General features: G+C 43.1%; 1 protein-coding gene across 1 annotated transcript in view; it reads right to left on the bottom strand.

Moving 5' to 3' along the window:
• PDS5A (PDS5 cohesin associated factor A) overlaps positions 1 to 22,257 on the bottom strand; it is an 84,698-nt gene that overhangs the window by 26,221 nt on the left and 36,220 nt on the right. Inside the window, 11 exon segments of the mRNA XM_029083041.2 lie at positions 1,237 to 1,388; positions 3,606 to 3,756; positions 5,074 to 5,123; positions 5,125 to 5,164; positions 6,751 to 6,866; positions 9,905 to 10,045; positions 11,413 to 11,493; positions 13,244 to 13,370; positions 16,029 to 16,126; positions 16,663 to 16,749; positions 17,450 to 17,653. Coding sequence (XP_028938874.1) covers positions 1,237 to 1,388; positions 3,606 to 3,756; positions 5,074 to 5,123; positions 5,125 to 5,164; positions 6,751 to 6,866; positions 9,905 to 10,045; positions 11,413 to 11,493; positions 13,244 to 13,370; positions 16,029 to 16,126; positions 16,663 to 16,749; positions 17,450 to 17,653 — 1,247 coding nt within the window.

Here is a 22,257-nt window from a genome sequence, read left to right as displayed (position 1 = left end):
AGAGGAGAGGATTAAACTGACTCTCAACTGTCTTTTTTTGGGGGGCGGCAAGCCAAAAACGGGGAAACTTAAAGCAAAGAGGACAGAGGAAACATTTTAAGGACATAATAAACCAAAGCCTAGACAACAACATCATGTCGGTGAAAACTACGAGCGACTGCCGAAAACAGGCCAGCGAGGCGTACTGCAATCAATCAATCAATGGTATTTATTGAGCATGTACTCAGTTTGGAGTACTGCAGTAAACCCTAGTCCTGTCCTCTACTAACGACTTTTCTTCCTTGGCTATTCTGCATGATCCCTGCCCTAGAGATTCTTAGAAAGGAGTGGTTCTTTTGAATAGATGCTTAGTAAGGATTGAGAAACAAGGGGGCAAAAAGGGAAGCGAGCATGACAACGCATGGGATATATCCTTTTGTGTATGTGATAAATATTAATTGTGGCATTTAAGCACTTTTTACATGTCAAACACTATACTAAGTGCTGAGGTAGATACAGACACAGTCTGTCCCAGTGTCCCACATGGGGCTCACAGTCCAAGTAGGAGGGAGAACAGGGGTTGAAATCCCATTTTACCAAGTAGGAGGGAGAACAGGGGTTGAAATCCCATTTTATAGAGGAGGAAACTGAGGCACAGAGAAGTGAAGCGACTTGCCCGAAGTCACACAGCAGGCAAGTGGTGGAGCTGGGATTAGAACCCAGGTCCTCTGACTCCCAGGCCCGTGGGTATAATGACGCCAGGACTGCACTGGCTCTTTCAGACACAGGCATGTTTTCCCCTCAGTGGCATTTTCTTCAACTACAGAGAAAATTATATGAACTGAATATACCTAGTAACTAATTAAATATTTACACGATCTATCTCACTGTGGAGATTCATTGCTAAATTCAGAATTTTACTTATGAATAATCTTATCTGATATAGTTTTGTTGGAAAAGTGTGGTGGCACCCAGAAAACCGGTATTACGTTAATATTTTTATGATTTTAAAAGTCTTGTAGCATTTATAGAATGATTTTTATTTTCCCCCAGCAGGGGAGTTCCACTAGCTCCTGAAAGAATTTTACATTTTCAATAAAACAGGGCCAGCATGACTTTCCTTTAAGTATCTTTACCGGCAACACATACCTGAGCATGAATGCATTTTGGGGGATAATCACAACAAACCTCTAAATTGGGAAATAGGTCTTTAATGTTTTCTAATAATAGGTTCGGGAGAGACATGGGTCGACTTACTTGTCATCGATGCTATTCTGATAATATATGTGTAAAAGTTTATCCTTTATCCAGCTCACTTTTTCTGCAGCTTCTTTTCCTGCCTCTGCATGCAAACAATATTTCTTGTAGAGCTGGGCAAGGCCCATCATAGCTTCTTTCCTGACACGCCACTACAAAATAGAAGATTCCTTAAATGAGAATGGACAAAATATTCCCAAGAAAATTACACAAACGAACCAAAGAATGTAGATGAAACATAGACTGACTCATAAGTATTGCTTGACTCAGTATGGAGAAATGGTACCTCCTACCTGGACCCCCCTAATGCCAAGCTACTCACTGTACCGTACTTTCATCTGTCTCACCGCCGACCTCTCATTCATGTCCTGCCTCTGTCCTGGAACGCTCTCCCTCTTCATATCTGACAGGCAATGACTTCTCCCCATCTTCAAAGCCTTACTGAAATCACATCTCCTCCAAAGGCCTTCCATGACTGAGTCTGCTTTCCTTTCTCCACTCCTTCTGCGTCGCCTAATCTGCTCCCTTTATTCACCCCTCCCTTTGCCCCACAGCACTGATGTACACAGCGGTAATTTATTTATATTAATGTCCGTCTCCCCCTCTAGACTGTAGCTCGTTGTGGTCAGGGAATGTCTGTTACACTACTATAACTTTACTCTCCCAGGCTCTTAGTACAGTGTTCTGCAACACGTTAAGCACACAATAAATATGACTGATTGACTACCAACTGGACTCTGTTCTGCAATCAACAGTGATTGGCTGCTTTCAGAGACAGCTGCATTAATGCTACCCTTGACTGCCCTTTGGTTGGTTATTCCGGACCTTCCTGTACAATATTTATTTGATCATGGGCTATCGCTGATGAAAACTGTGAATTTCTTTTAGATTAGAAGTGAAAGGAAAAGAATAACCATATTTACCCCTATAATTGTCTCATCGGATAATTCCTTCCCCCTCTCCCCTGATTTTGGAAGAGGAAATAACCAATGCTAAAGGCTCACACCAGGGATAGGAAGCAGAGTAAGGTCCAAACATGAGGAGAGCCTCAAGCTATAGGCTAATGTAGGGAAGGGAGCTTCTTCACTGAGCCACTGTATGGGGAAGGAAGAGAAGGGAGAGGGTGTTAATTTACTTGAGTGCCTACTGTAGCATAACATCTTGGTGAGTGCAGAGAAGAGAACTGCTCTCTTTCCTTCCCTTCCTTCTCTCCTTTTTTCCTTTTTATTCTCTTTTTTCTCCCATTTCCCTTAACACTAGACTTAATTCTAGCATGTAAAACCCTTCTCCTGGCCTTGAAATACAAAAACTGTGCAAAAAAGTGGAAGTTCTCTAAGATAGGGTAATCAAACATTTCACTTATAAACCTCAATGATATCAAATTGCATGGAATTTCCATGCTACAATCAACTGCATTTACTGAGAGCTTACTGCATGCAAAGCACTGTGCTGAGCGCTTGGGAGAGTAATAACAACAGAGTTGGGAAACATGTTCCCTGACCAGAAAAACCCTACCGTCTAGAGGGCTGACAGTAAATAAATTACAGATATGTACGTAACTGCCGTGGGGCTGAGGGTGGGGTAAATAAAGGTGCAAATCCATCATGTGAGGGTGTCAAAGAAAGAAAAAGGAGTAGCGGGAAAAAAAGGCTTAGTCGGGGAAGCCCTCTTGGAGGTGATGGGAATTTTACTAAGGTGGGGAGAGCGAATGGTCTGTGGCCTAGAGAAGGCGGGAGGGACTTCCAGACCAGAAGCAGGATGTGGCTAGAGGTCCGGTATGCAAAACACAACGATATATAGTAATCAACACAAAAATGCCAAACAAGATCGTTGACCAGACCATGTTTAAGGAATACTTCTTTTCACTAGAGAGTACCTGGGTTTCCCGCTATAATGGTCTCCATTTAATGCTCTTTTGCATTAGAGCTATTTTCTGTTACGCTGATGTATTTTTTAGAGTGCTCGCTTCACTCTGCAGCCTGTAACAGAGTTACGTTGGCTCTAGCACCTCCTTCCTTTCTTACTCGGGCTCTGATCTGATGATCTTGGGCTTAACACAGTGACTGGGCATACAGTAAGCGCTTAAAAATCCAAGTGGTCATAATGATGATGAATTGTCTGGATCGTACTCTGTTTCTCCTCCATTGACAGAAAGTTAACAAGAGATTGTGCTGCAGAACTCCAGCCACTCATCTGACCAAATTTCAATCTGCTGAAACAACTTACTTTGTTCCAGCATGAATGTGACTATCATCCTCCCCAGTGGCATTCACAAAATCTGATCAATGAGCATAAGAGGCAGGAGGAGCCTTTTCTCGGAACAGTTGGATTTCAAAGGGCACAGTCTTTATAAATGGAAGTGATCGTACCCGTTTGTCTAGGGTCCGTTCCCTTACAAAGCCAAGTAGCTGGTCATTGACTAAGGAAAGGTCTCTCTTGCCGGCTGTTATGATGGTGACAATGACATCATGACGAATTGCTTCTTCTGGATCATGAGATCTCACCTTTAAGTATTCTGGTTGTGACACAAAACAAAAAGTTGACAGAAGCACAAATTTTGTTTGTTGTTAGCAATCTTCAACAGTTGAGGCTGGCTTTCCTCGCCCCCGTCTCCTCCCTTCGTTTCCACTCTACCCCACACAAGAAGCCACATGGCCTCGTGGAAACAGCCCAGGCTTGGGAAGTCAGAAAACCTGGATCCTAATCCCAACTCTGCCACTTACCTGCTGTGTGATCTTTGGCAGGTCACTTAACTTATCTCTGCCTCGGCTCCCTCACCTGCAAAATGGGGATTCAATACCTTTTTCTCCTCCTTAGACACTGATCCCTTTTGGGGACAGAGACTGGGTTTCAGCCTGGTTACCTTGTGTCTACCCCAGAGCTTAGTACAGTGCTTGGCACAAAGTAATTGCTTAACAAATACCACATTAGTGTTATTATTATTCATCACAAAGATGGTTGGGCAATTCAAATGGCAATGGGTGTTTTTTGTAGGAATGTTCGGAAGCATAAACTTCCCTGAATAAATAGGCTTGCTGCCCAAGGTGATTCCCTCCCCCCCCCCCCCCCACTGTGATGAGAAGGTATAGGAGGCACATTAGCTGATCCCCTATGAAGGAAGCCCTTTTGAGATGGTTTGTAAGTACTGTTTAGCTGAGATGAGGGTGGAAGGAAAGAGGGCCACCGCAGTCAGGCTCCGTGCCCGAGAAAATCGCCCCCATTTTCAAGAGTCCATTCACCCCTCATTATTTTCTCTGAGGAACTGTTAACCGTCCCATCAAACTGCAGTCCCCTGAGACCTTGACAATCCTAGAATCCTAGATAAAGAAGTCACCATCAAACTCAATGTTTTCTCCATAGCAAGAATCTCAATTTTTCAGCAAAAACCTGAGGAGCTCAAGAACTTGATTCCTAGCACAATAACTTCAAATGGAATACTTCCCTGTAACAACACCACTTACTTTAAACTAAAACATCTGTGTGAAAACACAGTTCAGTGGTATTACCTTTTGCGATGACCCCACTATTAATAGGTGGAGCCCCCAGAAGAGGATCCAGATGGGAAACAGGAAAACATCAAAGAGCTCTACTCTCCTCCCTCCACCTCAACTCTAACATGCACTCTCATCCCCACCCCCTCCAGCAAATGTGAAAGCAAAAGTTGGGGAAAGGATGATGGGAAGCCAGAATAGGCACCGGTGAGTGCCATTTTGAGCTGGTAGGCCCTCTACTTGGAAAAGCCAGGTGCTTTCAGAAGCACGTGCGACCCAAAAGGCTGGAAAAGGGACCACCGGTATTTCCAAAAAATGCTTAAAAAAAATCAGGTGCCTTACCTGTAAGGTCTTTGCTAGGTCCGGGTGATTCATTAAACAATGACTGGCAAATTTCCACACTTTCTAGGCGCACGGGAACATGAATATCATTAAATCTAAAGGGAAGAAATGATCAAGTGTTACTCCTGAACAGGTCTTAGAAAAGGTGACTTCTATTAGCCACACATTTCCATCAAGAAATCGCCCTGCAATATAGATTGAACCAAAAATATTTTTGCCAAGAAAATAAACACCTCATGATTACGTAGGGAAGCACAAATGGCTTGGTACCAGCTCTATCCTGATTACCTGCCCCTATTCTATTATTATTATTCTATAACAATTGTTGGGGTATTTATTAAGCACTTACTGTATGCCAAGTACTATACTGCTGGGGTAGAATGAAGATGATTAAGTCAGACACTGTCCTTGTCCCACATGGGGCTCACAGGTTGAGGGAGAACAGGTACTGAATCCCCCCCCATTTTCCAGATGAGGAAACTGAAGCACAGAGAAATTAATCCAAATGGAAAGCTTATGAATTTCTCAAGCTTCAAATGATTTCCCTCAACCCTTTTGCCCGTGACGGGTCATCCTGAGGGACTCTATCACTCAGTCTTAAATGGTACCCCTAGTCCCAATGGGCCATTTCAAAAGGCCCTGCAGTTGATCCACTGGGGAACCAGGGAAGGGTGTACAGACGGCCCTGTGCAAACCATCCGGGCACTCGATGTTAGACGAGGTCGCTGATGAGGCCGCAATGTTGCTTGGCAAAATCTAGAGGCCCAAGGAGCCCTAGTCTGAGAAGCACCACTCATCCTCACTCACCAACTTGGGAAGGAGCTAGAAAATGGGACCTAAATGAACGTGGACTGCTTTAAAACTGGCTCAACAGAGCACCGAGTCTAGAAAATCTAATCTTGGGGTGGAATAACAATTTGCCATGTAAACAACGGGGGTGGGTGTGCCGCTCCCACATCACTCTTCTCAGCCACATTTGCCTGTATGCAAGGGGCCTCCCCACCACTACTGTCATCGCTAAATATGAACGACAGCAATATATGTAGTTTCATGCTGTGTACAATAGGAGACCCTCGATAAATATTTTTTAAAAAAAGACCTTGAGTTTTCACTATTTGATTCATTATTCTTTCATAGTTTGGCATATCTACTATATATGATTTATCCCTTCAAAACATTAAAATGGCAATAAGTAACACTTGTAATGATGATAAAGCTACAACTTCTCTAAAAGCTATGAATCAAAGCAAATGTATTAATTCTGGCTTTCTAACGAACAGTGGCATCAAATAATTGCTTTCTCTGCATTACTGGAAACACCGAGCAGAAATTGCAGGGGAGATGGAGGGCGGGGGAGTTTAAACCCAAAAGGATGATCTATTCTCTCTCTTTGGTGACTAGCAATAGCCCCTTGAAAATAGTGAGACCAACTTCTTATCTATCAATAACGTGAATTCAAGCTACAACTTTAGCGAGATCCATGTACCTTGTGCTTCACGGCTTGGTATAATATTAAATAAGGTTTGTAAAAGCCACATATCCTTCTTGTCAATAGTCAAATTTAAACCCTATTGCTGAAGAGGCACTTGTCTGGCATAAAAGAGATAGAAAGTATTCCAAACAGTCATTTTGGCCTGAAAAAAATAACAATCAAAATGCTAGACCAGTTTGTAGTTCTTACCGTCCAAGAAAGCACTGCCAAAGAGGACGATTCTGGGTTGCCAAATCAGAATCTTTAGAACCAAACAATTTAGCTAAGAGACGAACAACAGCCAGTCGCTCTTCTCCATCGTTGCTCTGAAAGAAAGATGGGAAAGGGGAAAAGGATAAATGGAGAGCCTAAAACCAGCAGTTTCTAGGACAGACAATGAATAATAATTTCTAGGAACTCACACCTACAGGTTTATATTCTAATTTCAGCATCTGGCCTTTATGTCCGTATTTGGGAAGAAAATGCTCACAGGTTTTTATTTTCAATTGTTCTTTTTCAAAAATCAAAACCCAAAACACAACTAGATCCCGTTAACTAGCCAAGTGAGTGCAGAGTAGATGTCCATATGAACAAAAAAATGAGGCAAAAAACATAAGATAGTAAATCCTCTCATGCCAGGTCCTAGCAACAGGTTTCTATTCGCAAAGCCCTGGGTACTCAACACCCAGCATCCTTAAAGTATTGTAGAAGCAAAAAAGCAAACCAAGTCATTCCTAAGAGGGACGGCATTTCGTTTGGATGGAGCCACCTAAAATCAGTAATAACTTGGGGCATTCCATACCACTCTACAAGGTTCTTATACTGGGCTCACAAAAGGCTCTGATTAAAATGAAGAAACCAGTGATCTCAGTAAACTATTGCTTCCATCTCTCCTCTTCCCCACTAAGCATTACAAAGCCAAATTTACAAGTTTACAAATGAACAAAGCCAAATTTCCGTTGCATTGCAGTTTGGCAAGTAACTCCAGGAGCCGAATGGCTGGTCTCAGGCACTGGATGTTCGGCCCTCTCTGGCAGCAACAATTCTAGGAAACCCTATGAGAAGTCAGGTATAGAGGAGGGAAGACAGGTAGTCGGCGTTTTTCAAGGTAACGAGTAAAGCATTTTTTCCTATTTTGTTTTCAGTGGCAAAAGCTATCTCTATTTGTCAAATGCTTAGTGCAGTGCTCTGCACACAGTAAGCACTCTCTACCACTGAATGATTAATTTAATTGTGCAAAGTACTGCTCACAGTGCTATGCTGGGTTGGGCTTTCCTAATCTTAACTGGATTCAGTTCTGGGCCTGAGTTCCAGCCTGGTGTCCAGAAGAGTGCCCTGCTCTAACTCCCGTGGTGGCGACGCTAGGAGGGGCGGAGAGAGCTCGGAGTGATCCACCTGGGCCAAATGGGGTGGGGGAGACGGGCAATGGGACATCCAAACCTCTTAAAATCCAAGTGGGTTTTGGGGTGGGCTGGGTTAGATTGAGCCCCACTAAGTAGTTAGTTTTAACCAGTCACCACCCAGCCCCATTTTCCCCAAAATCCCTTCTCAGAATCTAATGAGTCATGTGCCACCCTTCCACTGACAATGTCTCCTCCTGAGAAATTACTCCCTCTCAACCCACAAAAGTGGCACAGAGAGGGAGAGGGCAGAAGCAGTGTGTTCTAAACTATGCAGACTGTAAAATCTAGATCTATAGTCCTCTAGACTAAAAGCTCGTTGTGGGCAAGGGATACATGTTACATTGTAATCTCCAAGTGCTTAGTAGAATGCTCTGCATACAGTAACTGCTCAATAAATACGACTGATTAATAGTGTAAATTATAGGCAGAGGACCTTGGTTCTAATCCCTGCTCTGTGGTAAGACTGCTGTGTGATACGGGAAAGTCACTTCACTTCTCTGGCCTCAGTTCCTCACTGGCAAAATAGGATTTCAATACCTGCTCCCCCTCCTTCTTACACTGAGAGTCCCACATGAGACCTGAGGGTCTTGTCTCTGCCCCAGCACTCAGTATAGTGCTTGGCACACAGTAAACAAATACACAATCATTGTTATTATTTTCCCATTATGCCTCTTAAGAAGATAAAAGTACAAGCGTGGCGCAGTGGAAAGAGCACGGGCTTTGGAGTCAGGGCTCATTGAGTTCGAATCCCAGCTCTGCCACTTGTCGGCTGTGTGACTGTGGGCAAGTCACTTAACTTCTCTGTGCCTCAGTTCCCTCATCTGTAAAATGGGGATTAAGACTGTGAGCCCCACGTGGGACAACCTGATTCCCCTGTGTTTACCCCAGCGCTTAGAACAGTGCTCTGCACATAGTAAGCGCTTACAAATACCAACATTATTATTATTATTAAATTACTCAAGTGAGGCCTAAATGTGCACTGTGTAACTACACAGAAGTGCTCACTTAATACCAACTAGCAAATGTCCCCAAAACCTTAACCTGACTTTATGCGCCTCTTTCCTGTTTTGTTTTCTCCGCATCTAGCTCCCTCCAAACAAACAAGTCTGCCAGGGCAGCCGGAGATCAGTTGTTGGAAGGGTATTGTTCAAAAGGACTAAAACTGCTTATTGTTCGACAGCACTGATAAGGCACTAGAATTCCCTGTGAGAAAAAGTAGCTTAGTTCGGAAGCAGGATGGATGGGGATAAGAGGAAGCCAAAGTGCTCTAGAGTGACAGAACTGCAAGGATCCACCACAGAACAAGAGCAAGCAAGGATGTTTCGGGCCCATGTTTCCCTTGCCTTCTTGAACTTTTCATTAAATAGTAAGAACAAGCCATTATGTTTTTTAAAATTTGTGAAATGTGTACTATTTTAATTGCACGGTAATCAAACATGAGGATGTACCTCTCTCCCTTCCCCTCTCCCCCACACCTCCCGGCATACTATAACCCAATTCACATCTACATTATTTCTATATTCATTACTAGCTTTCTATAGTCCACCTTTCATTCCCTAAATTCCATTCCCTTCCTCTTCCCACAGGACAGTTAGACAGTTAGACCACGATCCTTTATTAGGTGTAAAATACTTGACTATTAGACTAACCATCAGACTAATGGTTGGCAGTTTTCTCAACTACATGCTTATTTCCTGAAACAATTTCGGTAAATCTTCAAAATAATTCTTCAAAGCCATTTAAATCACTGCTATTCAAATTCATCATCATTGTTATTATACTACTACATATTGAAGAAAGCAATTAAGGGAGGGTCCGTCCTCAAAAAATGATATTTTATGGGTGTAGTGCATTGAAATTTTGGGGTTTCACCTCCAGGAACTGCAAACACTTCTCAGATGTGCTTATATTTTATTGCTCTTCAATTATGAAAAGAACCCAAGAACTTTACTCTGTCCTACCTTCAGTTTGAATTCAAGCTGCGGCATGACTGACAACAATAAATGAGGATCGATGGCAAAAAGCTCCTGTATCAGATCAAATACATGTTCTGATAAATCACTCACTGAAGATCTTCCCAGCACCAGGACTTGGTTAAAGAACTACAAAAAAAGAAGAAAATAAGAATTTCTCTGTTCATCTACTTTCCTAATGTTCCCTGTGGAAACTTTTCTGTTCTGCTGTCTTCTATGCTGCTGGTATCTGGATTTCCACCTTATCCTGAGGCTGGACCCATCCAAGTAGCAAAATATTTGTTAAACCCTTGTTCATGCTTTCTGGGAGAAACTGGTATTTGGATATGTGAAGTGAATTTTTTTTTTGAACTTTTCCTTTAGATAGCAAACTTTCTCCAACTAAATACTCTCTAAGAAAGTATTGTAAATAGTGTCTCTCAATTCCCTCATAAGATGGTCACTAAAAGCTTTAAGGCTGCCCCAAATAATCCCAGAGAGTAATTTGCCAAATATTTCAATGGCTTATTAATAATCTACACCTCTTGGATGATCCTGGCGGTGGCCAGGTCGAAAAGATACTATAGGTCAGGTAATAGAGTTTTAATTTCTTTACATAAAAATAATGCTTGATATAACATCTCACAAAATCAAAACTTCTTTTGAATCTGGAAGCTAAGGACGCTTATAACATCCAAGCATTTACACAGTTCACTGCATCCATGCAGAATAATCATTCATATTTATTGAGTGCTTTCTGTGTCCAGAGCACTGTACTAGGTACTCAGGAGAATACAACAGAGTTGGTACAAACGTTCTCTACCCACAGTTAGAACAATTGAAGGAATGAAAGAGTAAAGGAAGAATTCCCACAATTTCACCAAAAATCAAATATTTGGCATGGCCAGCAACAACTTAAGGTAAATACGCAGGTTTGAAATGACCAAATTTAGACATTTTTCTTACGGAAAAAACATCTTTTTGTTAAAATGATCCCTTCTATCTAGCAACATAGATTTAAGGCAAGGTTTGGGAGAGTCTCTGAGGGTTGGTGGTTAGATTTCAACCCACCATCAGGGACTCTGAATAAGAGGTTTAAAAATCCTCAAATGAAACTAGTACACTCTGCCAGTTTTCAAAAAGCCAACTTTGAGGTAGAATATTCTCCATAATCCTTAGAGAGACTTTTAAAACAATCTCCTTTTGTGGAAAACCTTTGTATGTAATATATATATATATATATATATATATATATATATATATATAAATAAATTATTATCTATTCAGACTTTGACTGAGAAACCACAACTTTGAAACATACTACTTGTAGTGCATCAGTACAAACAGGCTTAACATGGCAAAATTTATGCACCTTGAAACTTGTCTAGATGACAATTCATTAGTAACGCGCACTAAGATATAACCGCTTCTTCCCCTACGTTTCCTTGAGATTTCAGATGTAATAAGCAATACTCGTGAACCACAGATAAGGGCTAAATGGCAGAAATGGTACATACATTGGCAATACATGGCTCAATCGTCTGGACTGTTCTTTTCAGCAAGACTTTTGCAAGATCAAATGCTTGTTTATTTAGATTCTGAAATAAAGAAAGAAAAACATTCACGGAACATGTAATTCGGTTTGAATGCAACTTCAATAGATATGAAACGGTTTAGATTTCTGGAAAAAACTCTCACCTTGCCATCCACTAAAACAGCAAAGTCATAAAAGCCTATACATAAATGTAAGTGTACATAGATACAAATATACCCAAGATTAAACTCCACAAAGGAGTTTTTGTTTCCTTCCCCTAGTCAACATCCCTGAATAGGATGTAGTGCTAAAATAACCTTTTGACCCTCTAAAGCAACCTAGAGTTAACTACATGTTAATGCAATTTCCTTGAGAGCAAGGGAGAGCTCTAATAATCAATATTATATCATGTGTTGGATTTGCTGAAGAATAAGAGGTATCTCAGAAGCTAAGAAAATGAAAGTTTCAAGAAAATGCTGCCGCCTTTTCCCTTCATGGATTGTTGAAAATTCTATTAAAATGGTGGCCCTTTATCGAATACAAAATCTTGCCACTTCGGTATTTGCAAATACCGAAGCCCTATATTTTATTTCTTCTGGATGATCAGCTGCCAAACCAAGAGATCATCAGCCATAATTCAGACACAGAGACTATAAAAACCAATATTCATGGGTTTTCATCAGCAGGGCCCTGTCCCTGTCAGAACAATAATAATGATGAAGCTACGGCATAGCATGAAACAAAAAACCATGAAACAAAAAGTTTTGTGCATACTCAACATGCTGTTGGGAATAAATGAAAGACTAAGGCAGTCAAACTAATTTTTACACCTAGCTTATCTCCTGATTTTTATTTACCTTGTTATTCACTCCTCCCGCTTCCCCCCCTGGACTATGGACCCCTTGAGGGCCAAGGTCAATATGGGAATCAGTGCCTCTGCATTATCCTTACAGTACCTGGCAGAGTGAAAGCACTTGAAGGAGATTACCGATTATTTTCTGATTTGTATATAAGGCAGTATTTTAGGAAATAAATGCCAGAAACTGTTTGTGTCTTTTTCTGAAGAGCCCATGGTCCAGCCCATTGGCTTCTGGCAGACTTCCATGTAAATCACGCTGTGGCCAGGCCTCGGTCATCTGTCTCCAACACCCGTTCGGGAAACCTTTTCCGTCTCAAGTTGCAGAAAATGGAAGACAAGCCCCTTCCTTGCAGCAGTTAGAGTAGGAAGGGCGGTCCCCAATCTCCACCCCTGCCGCTCCTAAGAGCCGCAGGGCACAATCTCATTCCCTGATCAAGCTTCTGGAGACGAGTACCAGCTGGGCACACATTATGCTGTTTTTCATGCAGAAAGTATTTACCGGGAGCCCCGGGTTAAAACAGCTTAATGCGTGCATGTGCGTGCACAGAGGTCATGTGCCTCTTGTCTGCAACCGCGGGCCAGGTTGGTCACGTCGACCATGACGACTTCCCTTGCACTTCTGCACACGCCTCTGGTATGGAACCACGATGCAGAATGTTACGACAAACTTACATCCGTGGCCATCCCGCTCCCTCTCTTCCAGCTAAGACGTAACCCATGATATGGACTATCACAATGCAAGGGACCAGATTTTATTTCAGAAAAAAAGGATAAGAGAATTGCAGAAATTAAAAGCATTATAGGAAGCCCTCACCAACTACATTCCACCACAGAGAGAGACTTCAATGCATTTTCTTTTGGATGGAGGAAGAATGAGGTCAGGTGAAATGCTCCCTAAAACATAATTTCTATTTTTATTTTATAAGTGCAGGGTGTAAGCTTTCCGTTCGCAGACCTTATGTGCCGGAATGAGGTTAATGAGAATAGAATCCAACAGTTCCTGGGTTACTCCATCTCCCTCCATGATGATAGAACTCATCAAATCCAACATATGCATCTGAACCTTCTTGTTGTGGCTATTACTAAAAAGACAGAAAGTAAAAAAAAGATTTAAAACTTTTACCCACCAGGGGGAACCTCAAAATTCAAGTCAGAATTTAAAAGATAAGAAGAAGGGACTTATACTATTATTTTTTCTAGAGTTCAATTCTGTATATATATCTAACCTATGGGGGCTGTGTGCGCGCACGTGGACACACACAGAAAAAAATCATATGTCTTATTTATAATACTTTTATATTTATGGACATGTTATCTCAATATTAATATAACATTGTGGAGTAGTGGAAAGAGCATGGGTTTGGGAGTCAGAGGTTGGGGGTTCTAATCCCAGTTCCACCACTTATCAGCTGTGTGACTTTGGGCAAGTCACAACTTCTCTGGGCCCCAGTTACCTCATCTGAAAATGGGGATTAAGTCTGTGAGCCCCACATGGGACATCCTGATTACCTTGTATCTACCCCAGAGCTTAGAACAGTTCTTGGCACATAATAAGCACTTAACAATTACCATTATTATTATTATATTACTATTTCTATATACAATGAGGAGCAGTGTAGCCTAGTGGATAGAGCACAGGCCTGGGAGTCAGAAGGTCAAAGGTTCTAATCCTGGCCCCACCACTCTGCTGTGTGACCTTGGGCAAGTCCCTTGACTTTTCTGTGCCTCAGTTACCTCATCTGTAAAATGGGGGTTAAAAGTGTGAGCCCCACGTGAGATAACCTCATTACCCTGCATCTACCTCAGCACTTAGAGCACTGCTTGGAACATAGTAAGCACTTAAATGCCACTATTATTATTATTACACTGCCTGGCAAATAGTAAGCGCTTAAAAATACCACAATTGTTATTATTATTATTACAAGCTAATCAGGTTGGACATAGTCCATGTCCCATATGGGCTCATAGTCTTAATCCCCATTTTACAGATGAGGAAACTGAGGCACAGAAATTTCAAGGGCCTTGCCCGTGGTCACACAGCAGACATGTGGTGGAGCCGGGATTAGAATCCTTCTGATCCTCAGGCCTGTGTTCCATCCAGTAGGCCATGCAGTTTCTCAGAATCAGTTTCCAGAAACAGCCAAAGTTCTTGGACTTGTACACTTCGTAGGAATACCAGTAGAAGTATTTACTGAGCACCCACTGGATGCAGTGCACTTTACTATGAGTTTGGGAAAGTACCCCAGAAGGATAAGCTACAGTCCCTGCCCACAAGGAACTTACATTCTAAAGGGGGGAAAACAGACATACAAATATTTACAGATGGGGTAATCAGAATAAGTAACTAACTGCACCACTGATTACGCTTACATATACAAACGCCTGCTGGGGTGGCTATAAACAGATGTACATGTGCTAGAGGTGGCTGATGGGTGCTGTGGCTTGGGGGATTGGGAGTTACCAGGAGAAGGCTTCTTGGAGGAGGCTGGATTTTAGGAGAGCTTTCAATGTGAGGGGAGAGCTGTGGTGTGCCAGATTAAGGAGGGGAGGGAGTTCCAGGCCAGGGGAACACCTTGAGGAAGGAGCACATGAACTCAGAAGTTACCACATGGGCAGAGAAGTTTGAAGTCAGGTCTCCTAGGGGAGTCAGAGAGGAGATGGAGCCACAGGTCCACCTCACCTAAATTGAATACCTCTGCTCAAAAAAGCCAGGCTCAATATTGTTCGGGAAGGTCCCAATCTCTCAGAGTACTCTGGGGACACCAACATTTTTCGTTCTCAGGAGTTCAGAGCTGCCTGCATAGGCTTCCTACTTTTTCCTTAGTCCCTTGGACTTCAGTTTCACCTGCAATAGGGGCCTAAACATTTCCAGAAACAGATTTGAGAGAGATGACGGTGACTATGCAATAGCAGAAGACAGAAGAGGTTGGGGAGGGGAGCATGTACAACAGGTGCTAGTTTGGCACCTAGGTGCTGCTGAGTGGAAGAACTGCTAGGGTGAGGATGTGAATCAATCAATAGTACTGATTAAGTGCTTAGTGTGTGCAAAACACTACACTAAGCACTTGGGGAACTACAATGTAACAGATTGGTAGTCACACTTCCTGCTCGTAACGGTTTACGGTCTAGAGGGGGAGACCCTGAAACTTCAGGGTCTATGGGAGAGGCGTGGGGGGGGGGAGGATTAAGTGGGGAGGGCCCACTCAAACCGTGTTTTCTCCAAAGCAATACAGTGCTTTTTTTCCATGGTAATTGTTAAGCACTTCCTATGTGCTGGGCACTGTACTGTGCTGGGGGTAGATACAAGCTAATCAGGTTGGATACAGTCCCTGTCCCACATGGGGCTCACAATCTTAATCCCCATTTTACAGATGAGGTAACTGAAGCCCAGAGAAATTTAATGACTTGCTCAAGGTCACCCAGAAAGTAAGTGAAGGAGCTGGGATTGGAACCCAGATCCTTCTGACTCCCAGGCCCAGGCCCTAGCCACTTGGCCACGCTGCTTCTCATGGGCGCTACGGGCTCAGTGATGGAGCCGGTACGGAGGGAGGCGGACCCTCGACTGCCTCTAAAAAGGCCTGCGGTGACAGAACAGCACCAATAGAGAAGGCAAAATGATCAACTGGATCGTCACAGGACAGAGCTATAATATCACAGTTCACCAATTATCGGAATATGAAATAACATACATCGATTATCTGGAAATAGATTTTGAGTTTTACAGAAAAAAGTTAACTTACTTTATCACTGAGAAAAGGGTCCTAAAGAGCTGAATAAAAATTTCATTGCAATCTTCCAACTCAAAGCAGATGTTGTAAGATTTTACCCAAGCTAAATTCTGAGAGAAATAAAAGGGAATATTTAATCAAGAGGTTTACACCTTGGTACTAAACTATTCGTATAATATTGCTAATGATTTACTCTTCAATCCATCAAAATTCAACTGACAAAAAATGTAGATGGTTAAATAAACTTATGCAGATTGAAATGGAAAAAAAATAATCCCCCTGCTGTCAGATAGATTTACCTGCCCAGATTCAACATCTTATATGTAGGCTGTTGGAGGAGGCTGCTTTTTAAACTTTTAAATGTCATTTACCTTTGCAATTAGGCCAAGCACATAGAGTTCAGACTTTTTAAAAATACTATGTAAACAACTAGAAAGTCATAAACGAAATCTGTAAATGTTAATGCAATCAGGTGATTGACAGGTGTCAGGCAGCAATTAGGGACTCCACTTTGACTGAGAAAGGCATTTTTGCCACATTATATAAACAATGTTTCTTTCATTATAGGCCATATTCTTACTCCTCTAATTGTAATGTGCAAAACAATACATGAGTAATACATTTTCATAAACTATGTTCTCATTACCTCTAGTAAGTAAAAATATCTATTAAACTGTGGGCTCTTTGTATCTTCTAAACCTTTTAACTGTCTTGTAATAAACAAAAAGATGTCCTGCAAGACATAAGTAAAAGAACATATTAATCCAGAATCATGATTCTTCCAAACAGAATTTCCCTCAGCATTTCCTCGCACCTTTGTAAAAGCCAAAGAACAACCACAACTCAACCTGGCCATACCAGTCAAGCCCAAAAAAGACACCCACAAATCCACCCCAGGTTTTCCTGAATTAAAGACACCAGATACTAGCCCACAGACCCCTGAGGGACAAAAATTCCCATCTGTGTATTTCCCAATGCTTAGTGCAGTGCTCTAAACACAGTACGTGCTTAAATAACTCCTCTCCGTGTTCTTGTTGAAGACACTGACTTTGCCCTTCTCAAGTCCTTAACCAGTCCCACTCCAACACAATAGTTCCTACCCTCTTCTATCTGCTTTCCCTGAATTCCCGCTACCCTGATTTCACCTGCTCCTAGATTACCAGCCAACCCAACAAAGATTTCCCCAGTTCTAAGGCAGTTTGGGCTATCCACTCCCTCCCTCGGGCATCTGTCCTCGTTTTTCAAATTGAATTCTGAATGCGTTCCACCACACTCGTCATTGTGGCTAGGATGGTCTGCTCCCTTCCCCTGGCAGTGGGATATGATCCCAGCCCTGGAACTGAATCAGGGTTCATTTCTGAATTCATTAGTGCAAAGCAGGTGAAAGATTGGCAGATGGAGAAAATATGTTTTAAAAAAAAAACACATTTTACCTTAAGTTTGTCATGGGAAGTATATGGAGCTTCTGGAGCATAGATCCGGAAGATATCCGCCAAACAACATGCTACAAGGAGACGCACATCTTTATTGGGATTCCTGAGGAAGAATTCTGATGCAAGATGCAAAGCTAGTGGAAGATACTGCTGCTTTTCATCTTCTGAGTCCTGATCCATGTCCATAAAGGTTTTTACTACCATCTGATGGAAATTGTAAAACAAAAACAAAGAGAATATGACTGTTCTGTTCCCTTTATTTCAGAAAGCATAGAATGACATCTTACTAACAAAATATCATCAAAACATTAAATTATTACATGAACCACCGTGATTTAAAGGACAGATGTTTTTTCAACCAAGTCCAGCAGAATTAGTATTTTTTTTAAAAAATGAGGCACATACCACAAAAAAAAAACCACCCAGTCAACAGAACTGTCAAAAAGGTACTGTGAAATATGCCCAAGTGGTCCCTATCCAACAGAAACCCTCCCTTGACCCCAAGGCACCCTTCTTCAGTTATGGCCACACCTCACTTCCACCATTTCTCTCCAAGCTCCTTGAACGAGTTGTTTACACCCCCTGCCTCCACATGTTGTCATCCTGTCTCTCTCTGACTCCCTGCAACTTCACTTTCACTCGCTTCATTCCAAAGAAGACCGCTCTCTCTAATGTCATCAGTGGCCTCTTTTTGGAAGGGCCAAATCCAACAAACACTACTACATCATAATCCCCCTCAGCCTCTCAGTGTTTTGACACTGTGGACCACCCCCTTCTCCTGGAAACATTATCCAAACCTGGCTGCATTGATACTGTCCTCTCCTGGTTCTATCTCTCTGGCCACTCCTCAGTTTCTTTCATGGGCTCCTCCTCTTCCTCCCACCCCTTAACTATAGACTGTAAGATTGCTGTGGGCATGGAACATGTCTACCAACTCTCCAGCAGTGGAAAGTACAGTACTCTGTACCCAGTAAGTGATCAATAAATACGCCTGATTAACTATGGGAGAACCTCAAGGCTCAGTTCTGGGTCCCTTTTTAGTCTCCATCTTCACCCACTCTTTCAGAGAATTCATTCACTACCATGGTTTCAATACCACTTCTGTGGATGATTCCCAAATTTACAATCTTCAGCCCTGATTTATCTCGTCTGTAGTCTCTCATATCCGCTGTCTCATATTTCTTTCTGCCTTCAGGACATCTCTACATGCATGTCCCACTGACACCTCAAACTTAACATGTCCAAAACCAAACTCATCTTCCCACCCAAATCCTGTCCACCCCCCTAACTTTTTTCCTATTACTGTAGACAGCACCACCAATCCTCCATCTAAAAGCCCAAATCTTGGCATTTTCTTGACTCATCTCTTATTCAACCCACACATTCAATGTCATGAAATCCTGTCAGTTCTACCTTCACAACACCTTTAGAATCTGCACTTTCCTCTCCATCCAAACTGCTATCAGTTGATCCCACCCTACTCGCTGTACTTCAGTCTTGTTTATCCCACTACCGACCCCTTCCCCACATCTTCTCTCTAGCCTGGAACTTTTTTCCCCTTCACATCCAACAGCCCGTCACTCTCCCCGCTTTCAAAAAGTGCTCTAAAATCACATCTCCGAGAGGCCTCCCGTAAGCACTCGTTTCCCCTACCTGCCTTCCCTTCTTTGTTCCCTATGCACTTGGCTATGAACCCCTTTAAGCACTTTATAACATGTTTGGTGGGAGGTTTTCTGCCCACAAGGAACTTAAGAGTCTACAGGATTTGTCTGGAGACCATTCCGAATGCTTTAAAAGCATTTCGACTAGGTCAAGAAGGTTTTCAAACCTGTCAGGTGTCCATCACTGAACTGGGAGGGAAGATGAGAGTGTGAACGGGAAATCCCCTTGCTAAACTGAATCAGGATGAATTCAAGTGCATTTCCCCGGGGGTCATTCTCAGAGGTGAGACACGTGGCAAAAACACTCTGAATGAAGGGTGTCGGTGAAGCATTAATCATGGATCGGGCTGATTCTAGATTCTGTTTGGCCAGACACCTCCCTATGCCCCAGATTCTGAAAGTTTAACCAGGACTACAAGTGTCTAAGTGGCATCATTGGGCGTTTCCTTAGTGCCAACTTAACGGGGGCAGTGGGAGCGGTGATTGCCCCTAGAATGTTTTAGCTGCTCTGTCAGTCTTGCACATCCCAGGTCTCTGATGTGCAAGGGACTTGCCTAAATAGAGCTGAAATGACACACAATGCTGGCCTTCTGGATTGTTAGCTCCCCAGGCCCAATCTTCCCTAATATCCCTTGTCCTCTCCATTCCCGTAGAGGCATATGATCACTATGTAAAAAAATCCAGATTCACTATTCCATAATTGTTGTAGTTGCCCAGGATCCGCAAGCCCCGCCTGAGGTTACACTCAATTGTTGCAGGAGAGACCGGTCCCTCCCCACCCCTTTTCTGCTATTCTGCTTTCTGATCTTCTGGCTGGGGTCTCTGTTTCATCAGGGCTTGGGTGGGGGGCGGGGTGTGGAGGGGAGATGTAGATAAAGCACAGATGGGACAGAAACAGAAGAGGAAAAGGTCTGTTCCCTCCGACCCTGCTCGGCTGAAGGGAGAGAAAACCCTGCTCAGTTGTTTTCCCTTCATCGACCGCAGCCAGGCTACCTCTACCCTCTTCAAATTCCGTGCTGCCTTCCGTGGGGTGGGGGAGGAGGAAGCGAAGGCTTGGGAGGGAATCGTTGTCCCTTCTCACATCTTCCTTTTGCCTCCTATGTAGCTGGAAATCCCTTTGGGGGAAAAAGCGATGCCTGGTCTCCATGGCAACAAAAGCTGACTGACACCTTGTGCAGGGACATAGCTAGTGAGCGGAGGAACTTGGAACTGAGTCAACAGAATGGTAACACAGAATAGCCAAACCAGCTCCTTGCCATTTGGAGTAAGGAGATGCGGCCAAGACTCGGGCCATTAGGGGTCCTGGCTGTCATGGTCCCAGCTAAGACTCCCCGCAAATAACACTTTCCTGCCCACTTCCTGCTGAAAGCTGCAAAACACACACCTTGAGCCTCGATACACACAGTGTACACACACGAAATAAATACAAGTAGGGTGGCTGGGGCCATGTTCAGAGTGGGGGAGGATAATGAAAATCCCTAGGAACGGTGGAAAGGACTGAGGGTGCAGGGAGGTGATGAGAATAGAGGGTGGCAGGGACCAATTTTTACTTTTTTTATGGCATTTATCAAGTACTTACCAGGTGCCAGATTCTCTACTAAGTACTAGGGTTGCTTCAAGCTAATCGCGTTGGACTCTGTCTCTGCCCCCTAAAGGGCTCAAAGTCTTAATCCCCATTCTACAGATGCGGTAACTGAGGGACAGAGAAGTTGAGTTGTGAGTGATTTCACAGCAGGGCCGTGGCAGAGTGGAGATTAGAAGTCAGGTCCTCTGATGCCCGGAGGGCTGTCTTCAAGCCGAGGATAGTTCTGGAATGGAACCTAACCGACTGCATTAAAGTCTAGGAGACGAGATACCCCTCACTATACCAATCAGTCAATCAAAGGTACTTACTGAGTACTTACTGTGGCCAGAGCACGGTACTATTTGGGAGAGTACAATATAATAGAGTTGGTAGACACGTTCCCTGACCAGAAGGAGGTCTACACGACCCAATATGATGGCTTACAATTGACCCACATTTTTGAAAAGCGGATTATGGATATATTCTGGGGGAGGCCTGTACTCCAAATGAAAAGTTGACTCGTAGGGGGTGCTCGGTATTCCTGTCATGGCTAGCTTCGCTCATACTGGCTGGCCTCCTGGACCTGCAGAAGATCTTTTTGGGTTCCAAACATCCTGCAGTCTGTGTCCTGTGGACATTTGATATTCACCTCACCCCCAATCCCACAGCATTTATTTACAATACCTCTAAATTATAAAGTATTCACCTGCTCATATTAATGTCGCTCTAGACTGTAAGCTTGTTATGGACATGGAATGTGTCTGCTAATTCTGTTGTAATCTCTGCTCAATAAATGACTGATTGATTGCACAGGAATGGCAGGTGGGGTGGAGGGGGCCCTTGGAGGTTGGCCGTAGTCCTCTTTCTCCCTAATCCACAGAGGAAATAGAAAACAATGGAAAGCTGAGCTGAGGAGGTAATCATCTTGAAAACAAAACAAACTTCTTCACCCAGTAGGTGATGTACATGCAGGAGGTGTTTCCACAGAAAATTAGGGAGGTCTGAAGACCATAAATCTGTGTGGCGTTTGGCTAAATTTATGCACCTGGGGAAATTTAGTGATGTAAGAGAAAAGTTCCCAGTGTGTGTTCTTGAAGAAATCCTCGCTAAGGAAAATGTGCATTCAAATACACACAACTGTTTCTTCCAATATCGCAATGGGTCCAATAATAATTATGGCATTTGACCAGCGCTTAGAACAGTGCTTTGCACATAGTAAGCACTTAAATACCATCATCATCATTATTATAAGCCTTTATTGTGGGCCAGGCGCTGGGGTGGATATAAGGTAATCAGGTTGGACACAGTCCCTGTCCCACGTGGGGCTCCCAGTCTCAATCCCCATTTTACAGATGAGGCAACCGAGGCACAGAGAAGTTAAGTGACTTGCCCAAGGTCACACAGTAGACAAGTTTTTGACTTCCGCTAGGATTCTTCCCGATGGTCACACAGCTCCTAAGAAACCTGAGGATCAAGGGCCCTCCAGAGTTTCCTGAGTCAGCCTGTCTGCCAAAAAAAAATTCCCTGGCAGTGAGCCACCATGTGCTTCCCATCCAATTCCATTTCTGGAGGGACTCCAAAGC

Source organism: Ornithorhynchus anatinus, chromosome 18 (assembly GCF_004115215.2).
Source record: "Ornithorhynchus anatinus isolate Pmale09 chromosome 18, mOrnAna1.pri.v4, whole genome shotgun sequence".
Classification (NCBI taxonomy): Eukaryota; Metazoa; Chordata; class Mammalia; order Monotremata; family Ornithorhynchidae; genus Ornithorhynchus; species Ornithorhynchus anatinus.
Note: the sequence above shows the minus strand (reverse complement) of the source record. Positions and strands in the feature narration are given on the sequence as shown.